Below are 19,589 nucleotides of genomic sequence, written 5' to 3' on the forward strand. Positions count from 1 at the left end.
GAGAAAATGTTGGAAGGACAAAGTACTTGGTTTCTGACATAGGAAGGAGACTACTCTATTCTACAATGGAACTGTGGTCAGAAGCAGCACACGGTCTTTGTGGAAGCACACGGTCTTTGTGGAAGCACATGAAATGGTCCATTAAAAATATTAAGGAGCATGTGAGTGTGAGTGTAGGCTAAGTCAGGGAATGTCCTGAGGAGTCATGAACGAAGTCCTCCTTTCAGCACTTCATACCCTCCCCCACAGCACTTTCTCCCTTCATCTGTCACCTCCCCTGGCCTCTGAGCCTTTTCTCACCCCAGAGTTTCTGTCTCCATCCTCCTATCAATTATTTTCTTGCCCTTTGTTGCTGAGCCTGCTCCAGCCTTTCAGAAGTCAATCAACAATCTGAAGACAGAGTTTAGGAGACCTAGCCCTAGCATGGAGAAGATGGAAAGGGAGAGTTTGATCCTAATAGTTTGAGGGACAGTTTATCTGTGGTCTCCCCAGTCAAAAATTCCGTGCATTTGCTCATGAGACAGAATCATGATCTCTGGGTCTGTAGGAGTATTAATACTCTATTCTCTGGGTCCTATGAACTTTATGTTTGACTTAACTAAAACTGGTTGGATTTATTTAGGAAATTATTTGATTCCCTAAACTAACTTCTGAAGTGGTATAAGCTCATTTTAAAAGACACTGAAGTAAGAGGTTAGTTAACTTTCTAAGCTTACACACAAACTGTGCATCTGGGATTTTGTATTCAGTTTTGCCTGATTCTGCATCTGTGTTGGTGGACCAGCTGATTGTACCTGACCACCATGTAGAATAATGTTTCTAGGGGAAATTAAAAAACAGTTACAAATTAGCTATTCTAAATTGAAAATTTTATTGAGATAATTGTAGATTCAAATGCATATTTGAGAAATTATACAGAGAGGTTACTGGTGCGGAAAAGCTCCACTTTGCCAGTTTTTCCCAAGGTTAGCATTTTACAAAGAGGTAGTATAATGTCATAACCAGCATATTGGCACTGATACAATTCACCAAACTTTATTCACATTTCCTGTTTTACTTGTACTAATTTCTCTCTCTCTCTTCTCTGTCTGTATTAAGTTCTATACAATTTTATCACCTGTGTTGATCCATGTTTCCACAGATAAGACACTGAATAGAGCCAACCACAGGGGTCCCTCTTGTTGCCCTTGTTAACAACAAATACCTCCATCTTTAACCCCTGGCAAACATGAATCTGTCCTAAATCTGTCCTTCATTTCTAAAATTTTGTCACTCCATATAAATTGTATAATATAGTTTGTAACCTTTTGGGATGAGCTTTTCTCACTCAGCATAACCCCCTGGAAATTCATTCAATTTGTTGTGTGTATTAATAGTTTGTTCATTTTTCTTGCTAAGCAGTATTCCATGGTATGGATGTACCATAGTTTAACCACTCTCCTGTTGAAAGACATGTGGATTAATTCTGGAGTTTTCTACTATACTTAAAGCTGCTGTAAACATTCATGTACAGGTTTTTGGATGAACATAAGTTTTTATTTCTCTGGGATAAGTGCCCAAGAGTACAAATGAACTTTTAATACAGTTCATAAATCCAGAATTAGATTTGGCGTGATCCTGCTCTGGGTTGCATTTTCACCTTTTATCCAGTTCTCTCAGTCTGATTTTGTGTGGGGCTCTCACCTGTTTCCCTCTGGCCCTGGGCCTGTGTAAATTTCCAGGCTGATTAGGGTGCTCCTGAGCTCCGGGAAGGAGATTTGCTTCGCTTTGTTGCTGGCTGATCTCCAGGAGTCATCACTGCCATCAGTCATGCTTGTCAGTTTTGCTGCACCGATGTCCCTTTCCCCCAGTATGGATGTCCAGAGCTCCAGCGGTGTGCACAGTTAAGTCAGCAACTGTGTTCTGTCTTACTTCCTGTGGGAATGAAAGGCCTTCTAAGAGCCCCTGTGAAGTTTTTTTTTTTTTTTTCAGCACCTGCGAAGTTTTAAAAGGAATGGTTGGTTGCTGCTTTTTCTTGCCCTTCGGTTCCCTGTAGTGAACACATGTTGCCAAAAGATGGCAGTGCACTTTGCAGCCACTGAGATCGCTCTTCCCTGTCGCCTGGGGCTTAGAGAATTGTGTCTTGTTCTTTATGTGTATGTTGAAAATGTGCAGAGCAGATTTTACAGAACAACAAAAGCACCAATAAAATGCTGTGAAGTTTAGAATCATGAAAAAAAAAAACATCACGTTTGCAAATGGTTTATAATGGAAATAGTCCCCCACTTCTTAAACATGATTTGAATAGGGAATAGAATTCAGAAATGTGTGTATGAGTGTATAATTTTAGATGTCAGTACTGATTGTTATATTCTGTATAGTTTCTGAAAAAGACCTGTGAAATGCTGATTTTTGTCTTTCGTCTGATCCAAGATTAGCCAAGTAACAGGGACAGCCTGTTTTTGAACTCTGAGACTGCAGTCCTCAAGTAAAGGCCCTTGTATACACTTAGTTTTCATGGCAAAAATGGCTAATAATAAAACTCTTCACTTGCTAGCATTGGTCACTCCCCTGTGTGCGTCACTTTGGTGTGTGTGTGTGGGCATGTGTGTAAAGAACTGTTTAAACATTGGCTATGCACCAGAAAGCTGTGTGAAGTGAGAGATTATGGGGTTCACCGGATGCCATAAACAGACCAAGCTGGTGAGGATAAAGTGGGATGAGTTGAAATACAAAATTAGCTAATAAACTTTAAGCTGCATGCACGGAGAGAACCAGTGATATTAAACTCTGGTATGGGCATGTTAAACACTGGTGCCCTGCTGCTCTCTAGGGTGCCATCCCCGATGCCTTTTGGGATGCAATAAAAAAGCCCTGTTATGAACTTGATCTATGTGCAGCATCGTTAAGTGCAGAGCAGGCTGTGGAAGAGAGTGGGCTAGCTCTGGGATTGGGTATACAAGCCCCGGAGTGGATCCTCTACACACCAGCCAGTGTGCCAAGGTTGGAGGCTCTGTTTCACTTCCCCTGAGCTCAGTACTGCAGTCGCTTTCATCCTACAGTTTACAAAGTAGCTGCAATCCTGGGTGGCAGGGAAACAGGTGGCTCCATGGTAAAGCAGCAGGCTTTTTGCTACTGCATCCTTTGGCAAAAGCTTGGGCTAGGAGGAGAAATGTGCTGTATAAAGTTTTAACCCTGAAAGCAGATGCTGTTACTATAGAGACAAGTGAAATGCTACAGTGGGAGGCGTAACAGGGGAGGGATGGGAGAAGGGAGGTGGGAGGGCAAGTGAGGCGAATCTAAAGGCTAGCACACTCCAAGACCTTCAACCTTTAGCAGCACTGTGACGGGGCAGGCTTGCATTCTGAAACTTGTGTGCTGGCGGCCTGCCACGTGCTGACTGGCTGAGTGGCAGCTGCTTGCGCTGTGTGGACTAGCTGGTGAGCACGTTGGCAGTTGGCATGGGCTCTGGGGGTGGGAACTTAGAGGGGTGGAATGTAGATGGGTGCTCAAGACCCAGTGGCTGACAGTTTTGCACAAATGTTTCTCATGCTGGGCTTAAGTCACCCTTACGAGCCTGCTCAGTGATTAGGACCGGCTGGTGAAAACCGGTCCATTTGGCAGTAGATTTGACATGTGTTACAGTTAAATCATTTTGGTGTCCCAGAATAACGGAGAATAAGAAAAACCTTGCTTTGGGTGTGGACTTCTGTAGAAAGGGTATAACTTGTACGGTCAGAGGCCTGGCTGAGGGAAGACATTATTGGCCCTGAGTGGATTTTATACTGACTGGTGTGACCCTTATCCCCGTGATGCTGGTGAGAAGCTTCCAAATCTATTCTGAACTTTGCCTCATGCTGGTGATGTGAGCAACCCGGGGAGCTTTTTAGAAACATGTTCTTCCCTTCTTTGTTTTCAGCCAATGCAGGTTGTGTGAAAGGAACTTTTAAGAATGGGTTTGAGGGCCTGATTAAGGACTGGATGAGTTAATTTCTTCATATTGATAGAAGGAGGAACTAGTTGGGTCGGATGGTTATTTTAAAAGATATCTCTGTCTTACTAATAATAGCAAGCAACTGCTGAGAGGATTTGCGGTGGGGAGGGACACGAACCCAAATAATTGACATTTGTGGTGTAAAGATGAAGAAAAGGTGTGGAATTCCTGTATTTTGTGCAGAAGCCTAGGTGCACCAGGCTGGTCTTACTTCTAAGGAGGAGTGAGGGCTGCTCTGGAGAAAGGCCGCTGTGGGTGTGCAGGTTTTATATTTTCCATTTGCCTCACTCACCTCTTTTTGCTTCCTACAGGGAAGAGGCTGCTTTGAGATGCTCTGCATTGTCTGTCAGAAAGAACGAAGTTTCTAATTACTTGCTATGTATAGTCTTGGAGGGAATGTGAAATATGCATCAAAGAGCCAAGGAATGCACCAATCATTATTCTCTCTCTCTAACTCAGATGGAACATAGTGACAGTGCCTCAGTTAGGCTGGATGGTTTTCTCAGCCTAGGAAGAGGGTTTTTCTGAACTTTTCTACTATCCCCTCCAGTTGTTGCTGGTTTTCATTTTCTCTTTCTTTCTGTTTTTCTTTTTTCTTTTAGAGATGGGAATTCACTGCGTTACCCAGGCTGGAATGCAGTGCCCTAATCATAGCTCACTGAAGCCTTGAACTTCTGGGCTCAAGCAGTCCTCCCACCTCAGCCTCCCAAGTAGCTGGGACTACAGGTGCACACCACTGCACATAGCTAATTTGGAAAAAAAATTTCAGAGATGGGTCTTGCTATGTTGCCTAGACTGGTCTGGAACTCCTGGCCTCAAGCAATCCTCCCGCTTGGACTCCCAGAGCATTGGGATTACAGGCTGAGCCACTGTGTCAGCTTTTCTTCTTTTACTTCTTTGGTTGTTGCATGCAATTTTGGGAATGGCTTAGGCACAAGGCTAAACATTTTAGTTAGGAAATTTGAAAAAAAGGCAACAAAAGACTTTAGGACCAGTTTGATTAATAGTGGGGTGCAGAAATGATGTTCTACATGAAATTGTGTTGGACTCTATAGGTTGGAAAGGGTTAGTTCTGATAGGACTGGAAAGGGTTAATGTGAGCTAAACCACTCTTTTTTCTAAAGGGGAGCTGGCACTATTAATGTACGTGCAGTAGCACAGGGCTTCAGGATTTTGTTGTTCTTCTGAGGTCTTTTAAGAAAATTTCCTCATTAAACTGTCATCCTTATCTATGTCTACAAATGTGTAATGGATGGGTTCTTGCCTTTTGAACTTATTTGCCTGGATTGCTAAGGGTAATCTTTGAGAAGGTGGATGTGATTGCATTAGGCACCTTGTCTGTCTTGCTCACTGTAACTCTAGTGCCTTGGCTTGTACCTGCAACATAGTAGTAGTATCCAGTAAATATTTACTGAATGAATGAATGCAGGAAAGAGAAAAGAGAACTACTGAATGCCTCCTCTGTGTCTGCTACTGTGTGTGGTATGTAAAAATTATATTTGGCAATTAGAAGACATTGGTGAACATGACCAAAGTGCTTTTTACATCTCTTTCCATCTTTCTCAGCCACTCGGTAGCACTACTCTCCTCCTTTTGTCACTTCCTTGACATCATTCTTGCCTGGATTCTTACCTTGTTGACTGTTTTTGTTCCTCTGCTCTGCTTGTAAATGTTGGCATGCCTCAGCACTTGGTCTTAGGTCCACTCCTTGATTTTTACATTTTCTTCCTGGATGATCTTGTCCAGTAATAGCTTCAGGTACCAACTTTATTCATTGATTTCCTAATTTTTGTCTCTAATCCTGAGCCTCTGAGCTCCAGACTCAGACATCTACTTGTATGCCCGATGGCTCATTTTTCATGTGTAATAAGCATCTTATTCTTAAAGTGGCTAAATAGAACTCTTGATTTGTTCCCCAACAACTTGTTTCTCCCAGAGCCTTCCCCTGGCTCCTTCGATAATTTCTTAATTTCTCTTGTCCCCTTACTGTCCATTTTTCACATAGCAGCCAGAGTAATCTTTTAAAAATGAAAAACAGTTCAAGTCACTCTCCATTTTAGAACTCTTCAGTGGCTCCCGTAACACCTAAAATTCTGACTCCTTACCCTGGTTTCGTGGCCCAATCAGTATCATCTCCTAAAGTTGACCTTCTGGCCCCGTCCAGCCGTACTAACTTTGTTTCTGTTCCTGGAACATCCTCAACTCGTCTTCACCTTAGAGCCTTTGTACTTGCTGTTCCCTTTACTTGGAACACATTACCTGCAAATATTCACAGTACTGATTCCTTCCTGTCATTTTTGTCTCTGCTCAGTTGTCATCCAGAAGCCTCATGTGAACCACCCTGTGCCAAGCAGTCCCTGCCTCATTTTATTTTCCACAAAGCACTTAATGCTATCTGAGATTACCTTGTTCGTCTATTCACTATTAATTCTTGGGAACTTTGTCTCTCTGATTCACAGATATATTTCCCTCTCTCTGAAGAGTATGAGGAACATAGCAGGCACTAAATAAATATTTGCTTAACCAGTGAATATACTGTATCATTTAATCCTCATGGGAACCAGGGGCTTAGAGAAGTTGGTAAATGACTTGACTTCTTAAGTCTTTTTTTTTTTTGAGACAGAGTCTCACTCTTTCGCCCAGGCTGGAGTGCAGTGGCGTGATCTCGGTTCACTGCAACCTCTGCTTCCTGGGTTCAAGTTATCCTCCTGCCTCAGCCTCCCGAGTAGTTGGGATTACAGGTGTGTGCCACCGTGCCCGCTAATTTTTGTATTTTTAGTGGAGACGGGGTTTCACCATGTTAGTCAGGCTGGTCCCTAACTCCTGACCTCAAGTGATCTGCCTGCCTTGGCCTCCCGAGGGATTACAGGTGCCGGGAATACAGGTGTGAGTCACCACACCCGGCCTCAAATCTTCAAGGAATTTTCTTTTCCACTAGAATCTTGATGGCCAACCCATATCCTGCTTGCATTCAGTTTTCTATTTTTAGTTTGAGTATAGAGAAGGAAAACGATGTATATCAGGATGGGCTATTATATACAAGGCCGATATTATTGAAAGAAGAAATCATGCAAGTGTCCAGAGGTCATGAGTTTCTTAATGCTATTGTCCACCATTGATTGGTCAGGGTGAAAAGGAAGGAAACAGAAAGGAAGGAAATTTACAGTAATTAAACAGGTAGTATGGGCTAAGTCCTGCACTGTGTGCTTTTAGGTGTGTTACCTAATTTGAATCTCAAAGCCATCAATGCAAGGTTGATATTATTGTGTTGAGTCAATGCAAGGTTGATATTATTACCCCAGTTTTATAGATGGAAAAACTGAGGCTTAAAAAAGCTAAAAACTTTGCTCCAGGTAGCACACCTGTTAAGTGGTAGAGCTAGATTTCTTAAACCGGGCGCTACTTGACACCAAATTTCTCACTTTTTATGTTATGATGGTTGCTTTGTGAGATGGATATGCTTCTAAAATAGTAAGGACAAAAATATGAATTCAATGCACATCTGCATAGATTATAACAAATATCTGAAGCACAAGAATAAGTTATACAGACAATATGGAAAACAGACCTACAATATTCAATGCCTGAGCATATAATTGGATGAATAGAATACAGAATGAACATTTGGTTCTCTGGCAGGGCTCATGTACGGTATGACATAGAGCAGCTGTCCCCAGAGAAAGTTCTTTGTTTCTAGACTGGTACTACACAAGCAGCATTTGAGCAATTCAGGATTTCTTTCTGCTTTCACTATAAATAGACCTCATGGAATTCTGTATATCAAAGTTAATGCAATGAAAAGGAGCTGCAGGATATGAAAATAAACCTTAACTCATTCGATAAACTAGAAGCATGTTTGGCATCAGGAGGCCCTAAAAACGCTGTCATTCCTTGGATGGATTCTGAGGTCTTATTTAGCATATGAAATTGCAGAGTAGATCCTATTATGTAAGGAGACAGGAGGACAGCATAATGTGGTTACAAAATGAAGAACTTTGTGCCCTTCAGGGAAGAGTTAACAGGGCAGATATACATAGAGAAAGATGTGTGATAAGAATGTGGAAAATGAATGAATGGGTGGCATGTATCTGTGTGTATTGTCGAAGCTGGGTTGCTGGATAATCCTCAGATGTCAGATTTCCGTAAGGCCAACATGTGACTCAAAGCTTGCCACTCAACAGAGAATACTGGGCTGTGCTGGTATTAAGAGGCTGGCTGGAAGCTAGGCTCCCACTGTGCACTAGCCTACCTCTCTGTCGCTCTCTGCGTGTGGGTGGGTGTGCATGTGTGTGTGTGTGAGGGTATACATTTTATGCAGTGGGTGTTTAAAGAGCTAAGCACTGAAGCTGGATTTCCACAAACGATCATCACGAGCACTCCAGACACACCAAACTTCCTCTCTTGGTATTTTTTTTTTTTTTTTTGCTTTCATCCTTTTTAAAAAGAATTTTAAAACCCTAAAGGAGAGAGCCCCCAACATCCTGCCTACAGGATTGGGATTATTTTCTCTTACCTGTCTATGTGGGTGCCCTCTCAAGGTTAGAACTGCAGCTATGTGGGACCGGCATATTCTCGAGCACCAGATGAGAGGAGCTGCGTGAAGCAGTAGCAGACACCAGAAGAAGAGTGACTCTGCCCTGCTAACATGAACAACAGCTTGCAGGTTAACCTGCCCAGAAGCTGGGCTGCTCCAAGTGGCTCGCTCCAGGAGAAGTCTGAGCATTCTTTTTTTCTTTTTTATTACTATAGGATGGAGGATGAAGCTGTCCTGGACAGAGGGGCTTCCTTCCTCAAGCATGTGTGTGATGAAGAAGAAGTAGAAGGTGAGCTTTATGGGTCTGGGAAAGTGTCTGTTGACATACATATGTCTCTATAAATAATAACATTCATGCATTTCATGTATCTTACATTTTTAAAATGAAACACCAAACCTTTTCTGTAGAGTTTCATCAATCTCTACATTTTGCTTCAACACAGAAAGTAATTTTAAGAACTTCACTGCACCATCAAAATCTGATTCAATATGGGTCTTGCCTGGTTTTAAAAAAGTCTTATTTTAAAGTAAGTGCCTATGTTAGCTGTGCCTCTTCATCAAAAATAAACATTTTACCAGATAATACTAACCACCTTCCAATGACTAATTCAAGAAAGCTGCTCGATTTATATAAGTATATTCAGCAGCATCTTTAATATTCTTTCTTGTAGCTTGTAGTGTAAAGATATAGATATTACAGAAGGATAATGATACCATTGTTGCAGGAAAAATGGGTTTAAGCTGAAGATGTTAAGAGTGATAATCATGGATGACTGTCAGTTGGGAAAAGATGGACAAGCATTTTTTATTTAAAAAACTTCAATCTCTTTTGCTGATGTTTCCTAGTGCCTGTTAAAAACTAAAGAAGAGTTATGTTTTATCTGGTGCGATAATACTTTCAGCGGGCATTCCCTTTTCCTGTCTGCTGACTTATCAGTAATGTGGGAATAATGCTATTTATTTGATAGAAGGCAAAGCTGAATTAATATTTATTAAAATAATTATGTGAAGGCATCACAGATATATGTTATTATTAATATTTATAATGAGTTTTTAAAAAATCAGAGTTATAGGCAATACTCAAAGTGAAATGAAACTTGCAGGTGAATCATGTGATCAGTTCCACCCTTTAAAGTCACCTGAGAGACAATTCATTTGTGTTTTGGAGATTCTGACCTGACTGGTGCCATGTGGTAAGCATTTAGTGCCAGCCCCAAACTTGAACCAGAAGATGGTGGGTTTGGGAAAAAGAGAGTCAGTATTGTATGTTCTGGAGTGATTCTTCAAGCAGACTGAACACCAGGTACTGGGCAAGTGATGCTCCTGTGCCACTTGGAACAGTTTGAATAGTGTGGCTACCATGTTGTTTCTCATGTTTCTTTAGTAAGTTTCTTCTGCCCATGTGGTGTTAGAGGATTGGTGCCTCCACCCCCACCTCAACTTCCCGCATTTATGCTCTTGAGACTGACTAATAAGAATTTGATGCCTAAGTTTCTTAGGAAAACGGAAACTACAGTATTTTCTTTCATATTGTTTTATGGGTTCCTTGCATTTTTACAACATGCTGTGGGAAAATGTCAAGCCGGTGAAAGCAAAATAGTAAAACTTTTGTCTTAAGATTCTTGGAACCCATGATGTTAAATCATCATTTTAGTGACTCTGTCACTGTCCCAGTGTCAAAGAGGAGATACCAGCAAAGAGGAGATACAAGCAAAGAGGAGATATAGCATATGAATATAAGAAATAATGTAGCTTTGAGCAAATAGCCTATAGTTTAAAGACAATTGGAGTAGAAAAAGCTTGGGAGTGACATATACTGTGTGCGTGTGTTTTCCTTTGAGAATAATGTTCTAGCTAGGTTCACAAGAGATGTAAATCACTTCTTGAGTTTGTAAGGTCTGTAGGATTGACAGTACTCCACTGCAGTAGGATATTGTATACTGTTCCTTAAGGCTTTGACTAAGAAATGCGTTTCCTGAAGTATTTCCGTTGATTTTCAAGCACAAAATTGAGACGACAACATAAATGAATAGCACACAAATCTGTAGCCAAGATTCTTTAAGAAGAAACAGAAATACAACCAAAGGTGGTAGAAACATCTGTAAAATTCAAGAAATGTGTTGGTTTTGTGATGATTAAACCTTCCAAATGGATTTGTGTGTTTTCCTGTTTTTATGAGACCTCTATTTTAGTGACTGTCTTTCATGTTGATTGGCACCTGAGCTGACTACATTTCTTCCAAGACATGCTCAGATAGTTGCCTGTTGCTGAGTCCTGAGCCCCATAAGAAGATTGCTTATGGATTATTTTGTGGGTAACTTTCAACAGTGCTGACTGTCTTACAGTACTAGCCTTGAAATTATAGTAATTGTTCATTAGAAATGAACAAAATTGTTCATTTTTAATTTGGTGTTCTCCCAATTGACCCTCCCCCTTTTTCACCTTGCTTTATTGATGGGGGTGGGAGGTCTTAGATTTTTATAGTAGTTCTAGGTGATAGTATAAAATAGTTGAAATGGACAGGGTTTTTTTGGCACATCCATGGTTCCAGTGATTGAGAATGAAGAAACAGACGGCCTGTGTCAAGACCTCTAAGAAGTATTCACATTTTGAGGGGAATGTTTTTTCCCAAGGATATGAGTCCATCTCATATTTTTAATTGCATAGAGAAGAGTGTATTTGAAGAAAAGCAAACTGTTATCTCTATTCTAAAGTAGCTTCCTGGCACATTTATGGCAGAAGTGAATGCCTCAGTTTTAAGGGTCAGAATTCAAAAGGCAAGGAGCTGGAACATTTTATATTATTATTTACATTTCCTTTTATGAAAGCAGTTATTTCTCTTGCTTCTAGGATAAACATAGAAGTTTACAATGTTTGTAAACGTTCTTGGCAAAGTCAACTTAAAATAAAACTTTGCTTTTTACAGTTATCTACATAAATAAGATGTACTCCCAATAAGTGATTATTAAAGTAACTAAGGTCTGATAGTTCTTATTACTTTGAAATATTCATGCTTTAAAAATGCTTACGGTCCCCTAATTTGGGGTGATTGGATTCAGCTCAACCTGAAGGCAAGAAGAGCCAGATACTCTCTCTTAGTTCCTTCGAATGCTGTGGTTCTGAGGAGAGACTTCAAACCACGCCCTCAGTTCACCTTGTTCAACTTTACTCTCAGTGGGTGGCATGACACTTAATCCACATTCTAAAAACTTAATAGAAAACCATCAACTGCAAAACTCACTAAGCATAGAGTGAGTCAGAAGAGGAGTCATCTGTTTAAATAATGAATTTATCTATGTGGCATATATTTAAAGGCCTAAACCTCATTGCCACATAATTTTCTTCACGTGTTAATGCCTTAAAGAGATACTCTTTCAAAATGAAACCAAGTGCCAATTTTAATCTTTAAAATAAATAGAAGCTTTTAAATCTGCTCTTCCACCAGTTACCTTGTACTATGCGTGGTTTTGTAAAGTTAACATTTTTAGGAGGAGAGTGGTTACTGTGGATAAACTCATTTTAAAATGTCAGTATTTCAGATATTCATATTTATTTCTTTATCAAAATGCCCCAGCTCCCACCCAGGCCCTTCCACGCTTCCACAGAGTTGATCTGTAGATGACAAATTAACATTACCAGAATGATCCAGAAGTGTTGACCACAAGGAACAACCACTCGCTTTTCATTTCAAACATAGATGGGGGAAATTGCTAATTACATAGCGTGAGTGGAGATTGAGATAGGAAGAGTCAGTCCCAGGTAGCTTTTTCCAAAAACAGAAGAAAATCCTATGGATGTTTTATTCTTAAAAAAGCCAGCCAGGATTTTGGATCTGTATGATATAAACAGATTACTTAATAGTCTCATATTTTGCAATAGGGGAAAAGAGCAAACTCCACCTTATCCTTTGAGATAAGACTTTGGCTCTGCAAGGCTAGGTAACTCCCAGCAGGCCTTGGCAACTCTGACTTCATGAGGAGGGGCCTCTTCTTAACATCAAGTTCAACCAACAACTCAGAAAATGTAAAATGCAGTAACACAGTATTGGTTGAAATGTGTCTCCATTTTTGAGGCTTGGTCAGTACTCTCCTAGAGCTATTATGCTATATTGTGCTGGTTTTCCTCTTCCATTCCAAACTTAATGCAGTGGGAAGTATGCACCCATCTGTCCCAGTGGAAGAATAATTCTACAAATTCTCATGTCTACTGATGGACATTAAGAGGGAGTGTTGTTGAAAATGCATGGAATTTACAGGAGGATTGTTTTCAGGAAAAGTAAAAAAAGTATGTCAGGGTCTGGGACAGGGTAGATATTCACTAATTATTTGTTAAAAGAAAGAACAAATAAATAAATGTATAACATAAACTAAATAAAGCATATGTAGAATCACTTTGTATAATCCTTTTACAGATTTTAAAAATTTTTTTGTTAGAAATTTGGTTCTCAAGGCCTGATGTGGTAGTCATGCCTATAATCCTAGCACTTTGGGAGGCCAAGGTGGGAGGATCACTTGAGGGCAGGAATTCAAGAACATCCCAGAAAACATGGTGAAACCCCATGGTGAAACCCCATGTCTACAGAGAAATGAAAAAAAAAATAGCTGGGTGTGGTGGTGCATGCCTGTAGTCTCAGGTACTCAGGAGGCTGAGGTGGGAGAATCGTTTGAGCCCAGGAGATCAAGGCTACAGTGAACTGTGATTGTGTCGCTGCACTCCAGCCTAGGTGACAGAGTGATACCCTGCCTCAGAAAAAGAAAAGAGAAAAGAAAAAGAAAAAAGAAGTTTTGTTGTCTTAGTACTCTTATTCTAATGAAATGATATAGCCTCTCATCTTATCCTTGGTATTACTCCTGTTTGATTTTGCAGAGATCATTGACATACTTATATCATTTATGTATTTATACTGATAAGAAAAAGAAGGTCCTAAACACCTCTGCTTTATCAAACTTTTTAATTCTCCTACTATGTTTTTTGAAGAGAGAGACTAAAATGATGAAATGGTGGCTTTTGTCTTTTTGGAAGTCAAGACCTCAACATTTTACAGACATGAAATCATGACTTAAACCTGTTTCTTGCTAGAGGATATGATGATGGTCTACTCGTGTGTACTGGAGAAGGTAGTATTTTTTTCTAAAAAAAGTGGGGCCTGGTAGACATTTTTTAATAATTACAATGGTATAAAACGTAATTTCTGAGAAGGAGTGAATGAAAACCTATCGGATGGGAAGGGAGGGGCCAAGTTGGGACTGGGGCTATTCTGAGCACTGGATATAAGTGTCCGGTTGCATTTTGCTGACCTCTTCTCTGCTGTTCATTCTAATTGCTCAGAAAACAGTGTGTACAGAGGAAACTCTTGGGCAAATACTGCTAAAGGAAAAGCCTTCTTAAAAGGAAACAATGTATCCACACATTGGCCCGCTTTAAAGAAATACAGTGAGGTTTTTAAAAGTTGGTACTTGAATAGTAACACAGGTTTCCCAGAACAGGTTGAGCCCATACAGACCTTTCCCAACTCCCTGCTCCTTTCTCCTCATGGCCTCAGCTGAACGCTGGCCAGAGGTCCTCAAGTATGCAGCACTTAGCTCTGTAGCTGCCTGACACCTCTTGCTGTGTCAGGGAAGTTAAATATTTATATGTAGATTTCTTTCACTTCAAGGAAGGCTGATGATAGTTCCGTGTGTTTTTGAAACTAGAATCAGACATTTCTTCTGATAATTTGAGAATGTTCCAACTGTAGAGAATTCCCAGGTAGTATAGTATCGGCCAAAGCCCTCTTGAAGCCATTTCCTATCCTAGGTGTTGGTGTTCTTTGATGGCAATAAGCCATAGCAAATTGCACTTGGTCCTTGCATTGTGTTTGGCAAGGATCCAGAAATTCTGAAATAGTACACTTATAGCAGTATAGCAGTTTTGTCTATAGATTGAGCTTCTTTATAGAAGCTTTTTATCTGGTCATATTAGTGAGACATGTTGTTTGATATTTATTTTGGGGAGTCTCTTGTTAATTTTATTCATGTGTTGTCAAAGCAGAGAGACTAAGTATCAGTTTGAGAATAAAAATTTAAAACTTGCTCTATCGCCAAATCATTGCACAGGTGAAGGAAGCAACTTATAGTTTAGATTATGGGGTTTTCTCTTTGTAAAATGGGAACAGTGGAGCATGTCATTCACCTTAGAACTCTTAAGAACTTCCAACAGCAATTGCTGCTGTACCTGGCATTAGGAACAGGAGTGCTTTATATTCCGCCACTGTCTGTTGTTTTTCTTTCTAATGGATACAGCCTCACCAATAATTGTCTTTGGTTATTATAATCTTCTTTGGTTATTATAATTTTCTTTTAATTATTTAATTAATTATTTTCTTATAATTTGGTTATTATAATTTTCTTATAATTTTATATAATTTTCTTTGGTTATTATAGTCTTTTCTACAAATTGTAACTGGCGTAAATATTGTTTACTTGCTTAATTCATTTTTCTTTTAATTATTTAATTAATTATTTTCTTATAATTTGGTTATTGTAATTTTCTTATAATTTTATATAATTTTCTTTGGTTATTATAATCTTTTCTACAAATTGTAACTGGCATAAATATTGTTTACTTGCTTAATTCATTTCTCCCTACATCTAGCCTTTTGCCTTCCTAACCATGCTTACCTACTGCTTCTTATGTTGGAAAACTAAAGCCAGAATGATCCAGTGAAACTTCCCAAGGCTTACTCTCCGTTTCCCTTTGGACTCATTCTCATCCTTTAAGCTCTGGGTATGGAATCTAATTTTCACAATTAGACTGCTCTGATACACATTATCCTTAATTTGTTAAATTGTCTTTTTTTCCAAGAAGGGGGATATTAACCATAATTGTATACTGGGTAAAATACAAATGCTTGTCCATTGTATAATAAAGCCTGCAATGTTGCTTCATTTGGAAAACGGATTCAAGAATGTAGTGTTTTTCTGCCAGTGAGAAGGATTCAAGAGTCTAGTATGTGTATATGTACTTAAACATGCATATAGAAATGCATTTCCACTTGTCTGTCACATAGACTGGAATACTTCTGCTTCCTACTGGCCATTATGTAATTTAGGTGCCAATTAAATGAGAGTGTGCAACAGTATAGAAATACTACTATATATTCTAACCTGAACTAAATATTTCCCCTTTTTTATCACCACAAGATTAGAAATCATTGGGAGAACTGAGAATTGGGCCTGATGAGAGTGAGTAAAATAAGAATATAATAAAGATTGGTTGAGGCTTTCTTGTTGCTGTCATGAGCTTGCTGGTGAGATTTTATTTTATTTTGTTTTATTTTATTTTACTCTTTTGGCTGATTGCATTTAGGTGACTGAGGTGAGAGCCTGCAATGGCATAGGTTCACGGGAGGTTCCAACATTCATCCCTGGATCTGCTGATTGCCAGGTGGGATGAAAGGTGAAGGTAGTGAGGGTGGTGAGTGACATCCACTGAATCAGCAGTATAGATGACTTAAATAATTCATTTCTCTGAATAGCTAAAAAGTTTTCAAATCTGGTAAATTGTTTCTGCCTTTCCATAGAGTTAGAATTAGAAGGCAGCTATCCAAAGGGCTATATACAATGTGTGTACCTTTCTTCATACTCTGTTGATTTTTGGAAGAAGAGACTCTACTTAGACCTCATGAAATATTATTTTATTGACTATTTTCATGGTGGAATGCTCAGTAACTTTTACCAGGCCAAAAACTTCCAGGAATAAAAAGAGGTTTTAAATTTTAGTAATATTGGCCAGTATATCAGCTTTAGAGGAATGGAATTACATTGTTATAGATGGGTTAAATCACTACCCAACCCCCAATTATTATTAAATTTTCAACAGGAAATTTGATTCCTACTGAAAAATAAAGAAAATGTCTTCAAGGTAGAATGAAAGCCCATGATTGAATCTAATGGATACGTGTGTTTGAGAAATTAAATTAGTATCTGATTATTCAAGTTTTTAGTCGCTTTTATTCCATCTGTTCTATGGTTTAGAGAACATGGTCGTGGACCAGTAGTCTCAGGACCTTTTTCTGTTCCTGGTCTGCCACTGCCTTTCTGGGTAATACAAGGCAAATCATTGTCATGTGGTTATGGTTCCTTCATGCAAAGTGCAGTGAGTAACCCATCTTCTTAGCCACCTACTAGAAATGCCTTAAGAATTTTTGGATAATACCTGAAAATTACCTTGATACTTCCAGTAAGCCATTAAGAAGTTCCTTAATTTCTGAATCTCAGTTTTTTGTACAAGGAGATAGAATTTGCACTTCTCATCTCCTAGTTTTTCTAGGAATATAAGTAAAGCAATTTGAAATCCCCCAGGATTAACCCCATAAATTTAAGGTATTATCTCCCTTGCAGGTAATCGTTGCATGTAATTTATCTTTATGTGCAACACTTTCTCACCAGTGGTTGCTGTGACTGCAGAACACTGTCAGACTAGAACAGAACAGAACACTGTCAGACTAAATTGTCTGCAGAACAGAACACTGTCAGACTAAAGCTAATACTGATATCTGGTAATCAACAGATTAGTTGATTAGTACTTATGTTAACTCTTCTTACTAAATTTAAGTAACTGATGGACCATGCTTTTTTTTTTTTTCTTTAAGCCTATCAAAATGGTAAGAACCGTTGCAGGTGTGACCTCTAATATGTTGCTTTTCCAGGCTTATGTGTATCATTGAATGTGATAACATTGTAACTAGGACCATGATTATTGTTTAGTCAAATAAACCAGCCATTATTTAAGGACACAAGGTTAGTTGATATAGTAATTTTAGAGATGTATCACATACGTAGGTGAGTTTACGTGGAAGGCCAGGGAATATATCTCCTACAGAATAACATTAAACTGAGACCTGAAAGAGGAAAGGAATTTGCTAGGTGAAGAATCAGGGAAGCATTCCAGGCAGGCATGTGTGAAGGTCCAGAGGTGAGAAAGAGGTAGGCCCATTTGAGAAACAGAAATAAGGCTACAGTAGCTGGACCATGTGAACAGGGGGAGAGTTCTGAGGTGGATAGGACCCAGATAACTCAAGGTCTTTTATGTTATGCTAAATATTAGCATTTTATTGAGTGTGCACTGAGGAAACATTGCAGAGAGTTTTAAGCAAGGAAGTGATAAGACCAAATTCGTATTTTAGAAAAGATTCCTTTGGCTGCTGGATGGAGACAGTGTCCCAAGAGGGGAAAGACGGAAGTGTGGGAGCTGTTGCCAAGATTCAACTGAGAGATGATTTTGGGCTGGACAAGAGTGAGGACAAAAAAGATGGAGACAAATGTGTTGAATTGATGGGTGGATGTATGGATGGGATGGCTGCTTCTGGATTTCTTCTATGAGCAATTTGGGGGATCATGTACCATTTTGTAAGATGGGGAACAGTGGAGGAAGAGTGGTGGGGGATGATAGGAGTTTAGCCTTTTGTATATATTGAATTTGAAGCACCTGTGAGATATCGAAGTAGAACTCTGAAGCCGGTAGTTGACTATACAAGCAGGAACTAAGAAGGAAGGACAGGGATGGAGATATAAATCTGGGAGTCCTAGGCATATAGCTAGCATTTAAAGCCATAGGAATGGATGATATTGCCCAGCGTCAAAGAATGGAGTGAGAAGAGGACTCGATTGGACTCTGCAGGTGCCAACATTTGGAGATTAACAAAGTGCAGTCATAGAAGTAGGAGGAAAACTGGGAAGAGGGTGAAGCCTCTGAGGCCGAGAAGAGGGCTTTTAATAAGGAGCTAGTGATTGACAGTGCTGAATGCTGCCTTGAAGTCCGGTAAGATGAGGATTAAATAGTAGCTACTGGATTTGGCAAAAAGAAGGTGATTGGTAACTTTTGTTAACAATGTGGGTGTCATGGTTAGCTGGGAGTAAGAGTGCCCAAGAGAAAACTATCATTATGAGAAGTTAGGAAGAGACTTTGAGGTGATGCTAGAAAACTTTTAGCCTTTCCCTCTATGTGCTCCACTTCACTTAACTAATTAAAATATTTGGAATTATTATAGATGTTTTAGAATTAGAAAGGATCTTGGAGAAAATTTAGTTCAATATTCTCAGCTTACAGATGGCTAGAGGAACCATGAAGAAGTTAAATGATTTGCTCGAGGTAACATTGGTAGGAGTTGGAATAACTAGGACAAGGATCAAGGTGTTCTGACTTTCCCAAGGCTGTGCTCATCCCAAAAGAGTGTGCTTGAGGTTGATTCCCTCTGCAGAGGAAAAGGAATTTAGATAGGGAGATGGATGAAAACTAGGAGAAGCACCTGGAAGAACAGGAAGTGGAAAGAACTGAAAGGAATAAAAGGTGTTGAAAGAGCTTACAGAGAGGTGAGAGGGAAAGAAGACACAAGACTGGCCTCAGCATTTGAATGACCCCTAGTAGTAAGTGGGAAGACAGATGTCCCTGCTAGAACATTGTCATATTTTGGAGCAGTTTATGGAACTAAGGGTTGTGGATTTCAGTTTGTCATTCTATATCCCTAAGACAAACATTTCCAGAGAATCCTGAGCCCATTTTTCCCTTCTCAATAATTACTAACTTGAAACGATTAATCGTTATTATTCTTTTGGCTGTGTTTTCCAGACAGTGGAGGATGGGAGGGATGGGCGGAGGACTGGTACCATGATAGTGGAAAAATGGGAAAGGAAGGCTTATATATCCAGGGGCACTAGGAGTCCTAGTCTCTATACGTCATTAACTGGCTATTTGACTTTAGTTAGATCACTGGTAAATGAAGAGGCTGAACCAGTTAAAGTGATTTTTAGGCTACTTTAAAAGTATGATTATGTGCTGCTGTGTCAATGAATGTCGTCCCTCTTTTTCCTGGGTGCATGTGGAAAACCACAGTATTGAAGATTCTGGGATTCTAGGTTAACAGAAGTCTCTCATAGCACTTTTCCTAGTTCTGGGTGATTGTTATAGCCCTATGATATTATCTACATCTCATTTACCTACATATGTGTATATGAGGGAAGGGAATAATGTGAACTTTAATATTTATATTTTATAACAAATATAAATTAATATATTAAATATTTACATCAATATTTTATATAA

General features: G+C 39.4%; 1 protein-coding gene across 1 annotated transcript in view; it reads left to right on the forward strand.

Moving 5' to 3' along the window:
• The window catches only part of SLC4A4 (solute carrier family 4 member 4), a 385,603-nt gene that overhangs the window by 46,767 nt on the left and 319,247 nt on the right, over positions 1–19,589 (forward strand). The window contains exon 2 of the mRNA XM_024246262.3: positions 8,723–8,796. Coding sequence (XP_024102030.2) covers positions 8,724–8,796 — 73 coding nt within the window. The 5' untranslated portion in view covers position 8,723. The remainder of the gene's footprint in view (positions 1–8,722; positions 8,797–19,589) is intronic.

Source organism: Pongo abelii, chromosome 3 (assembly GCF_028885655.2).
Source record: "Pongo abelii isolate AG06213 chromosome 3, NHGRI_mPonAbe1-v2.0_pri, whole genome shotgun sequence".
NCBI classification, from domain to species: Eukaryota; Metazoa; Chordata; class Mammalia; order Primates; family Hominidae; genus Pongo; species Pongo abelii.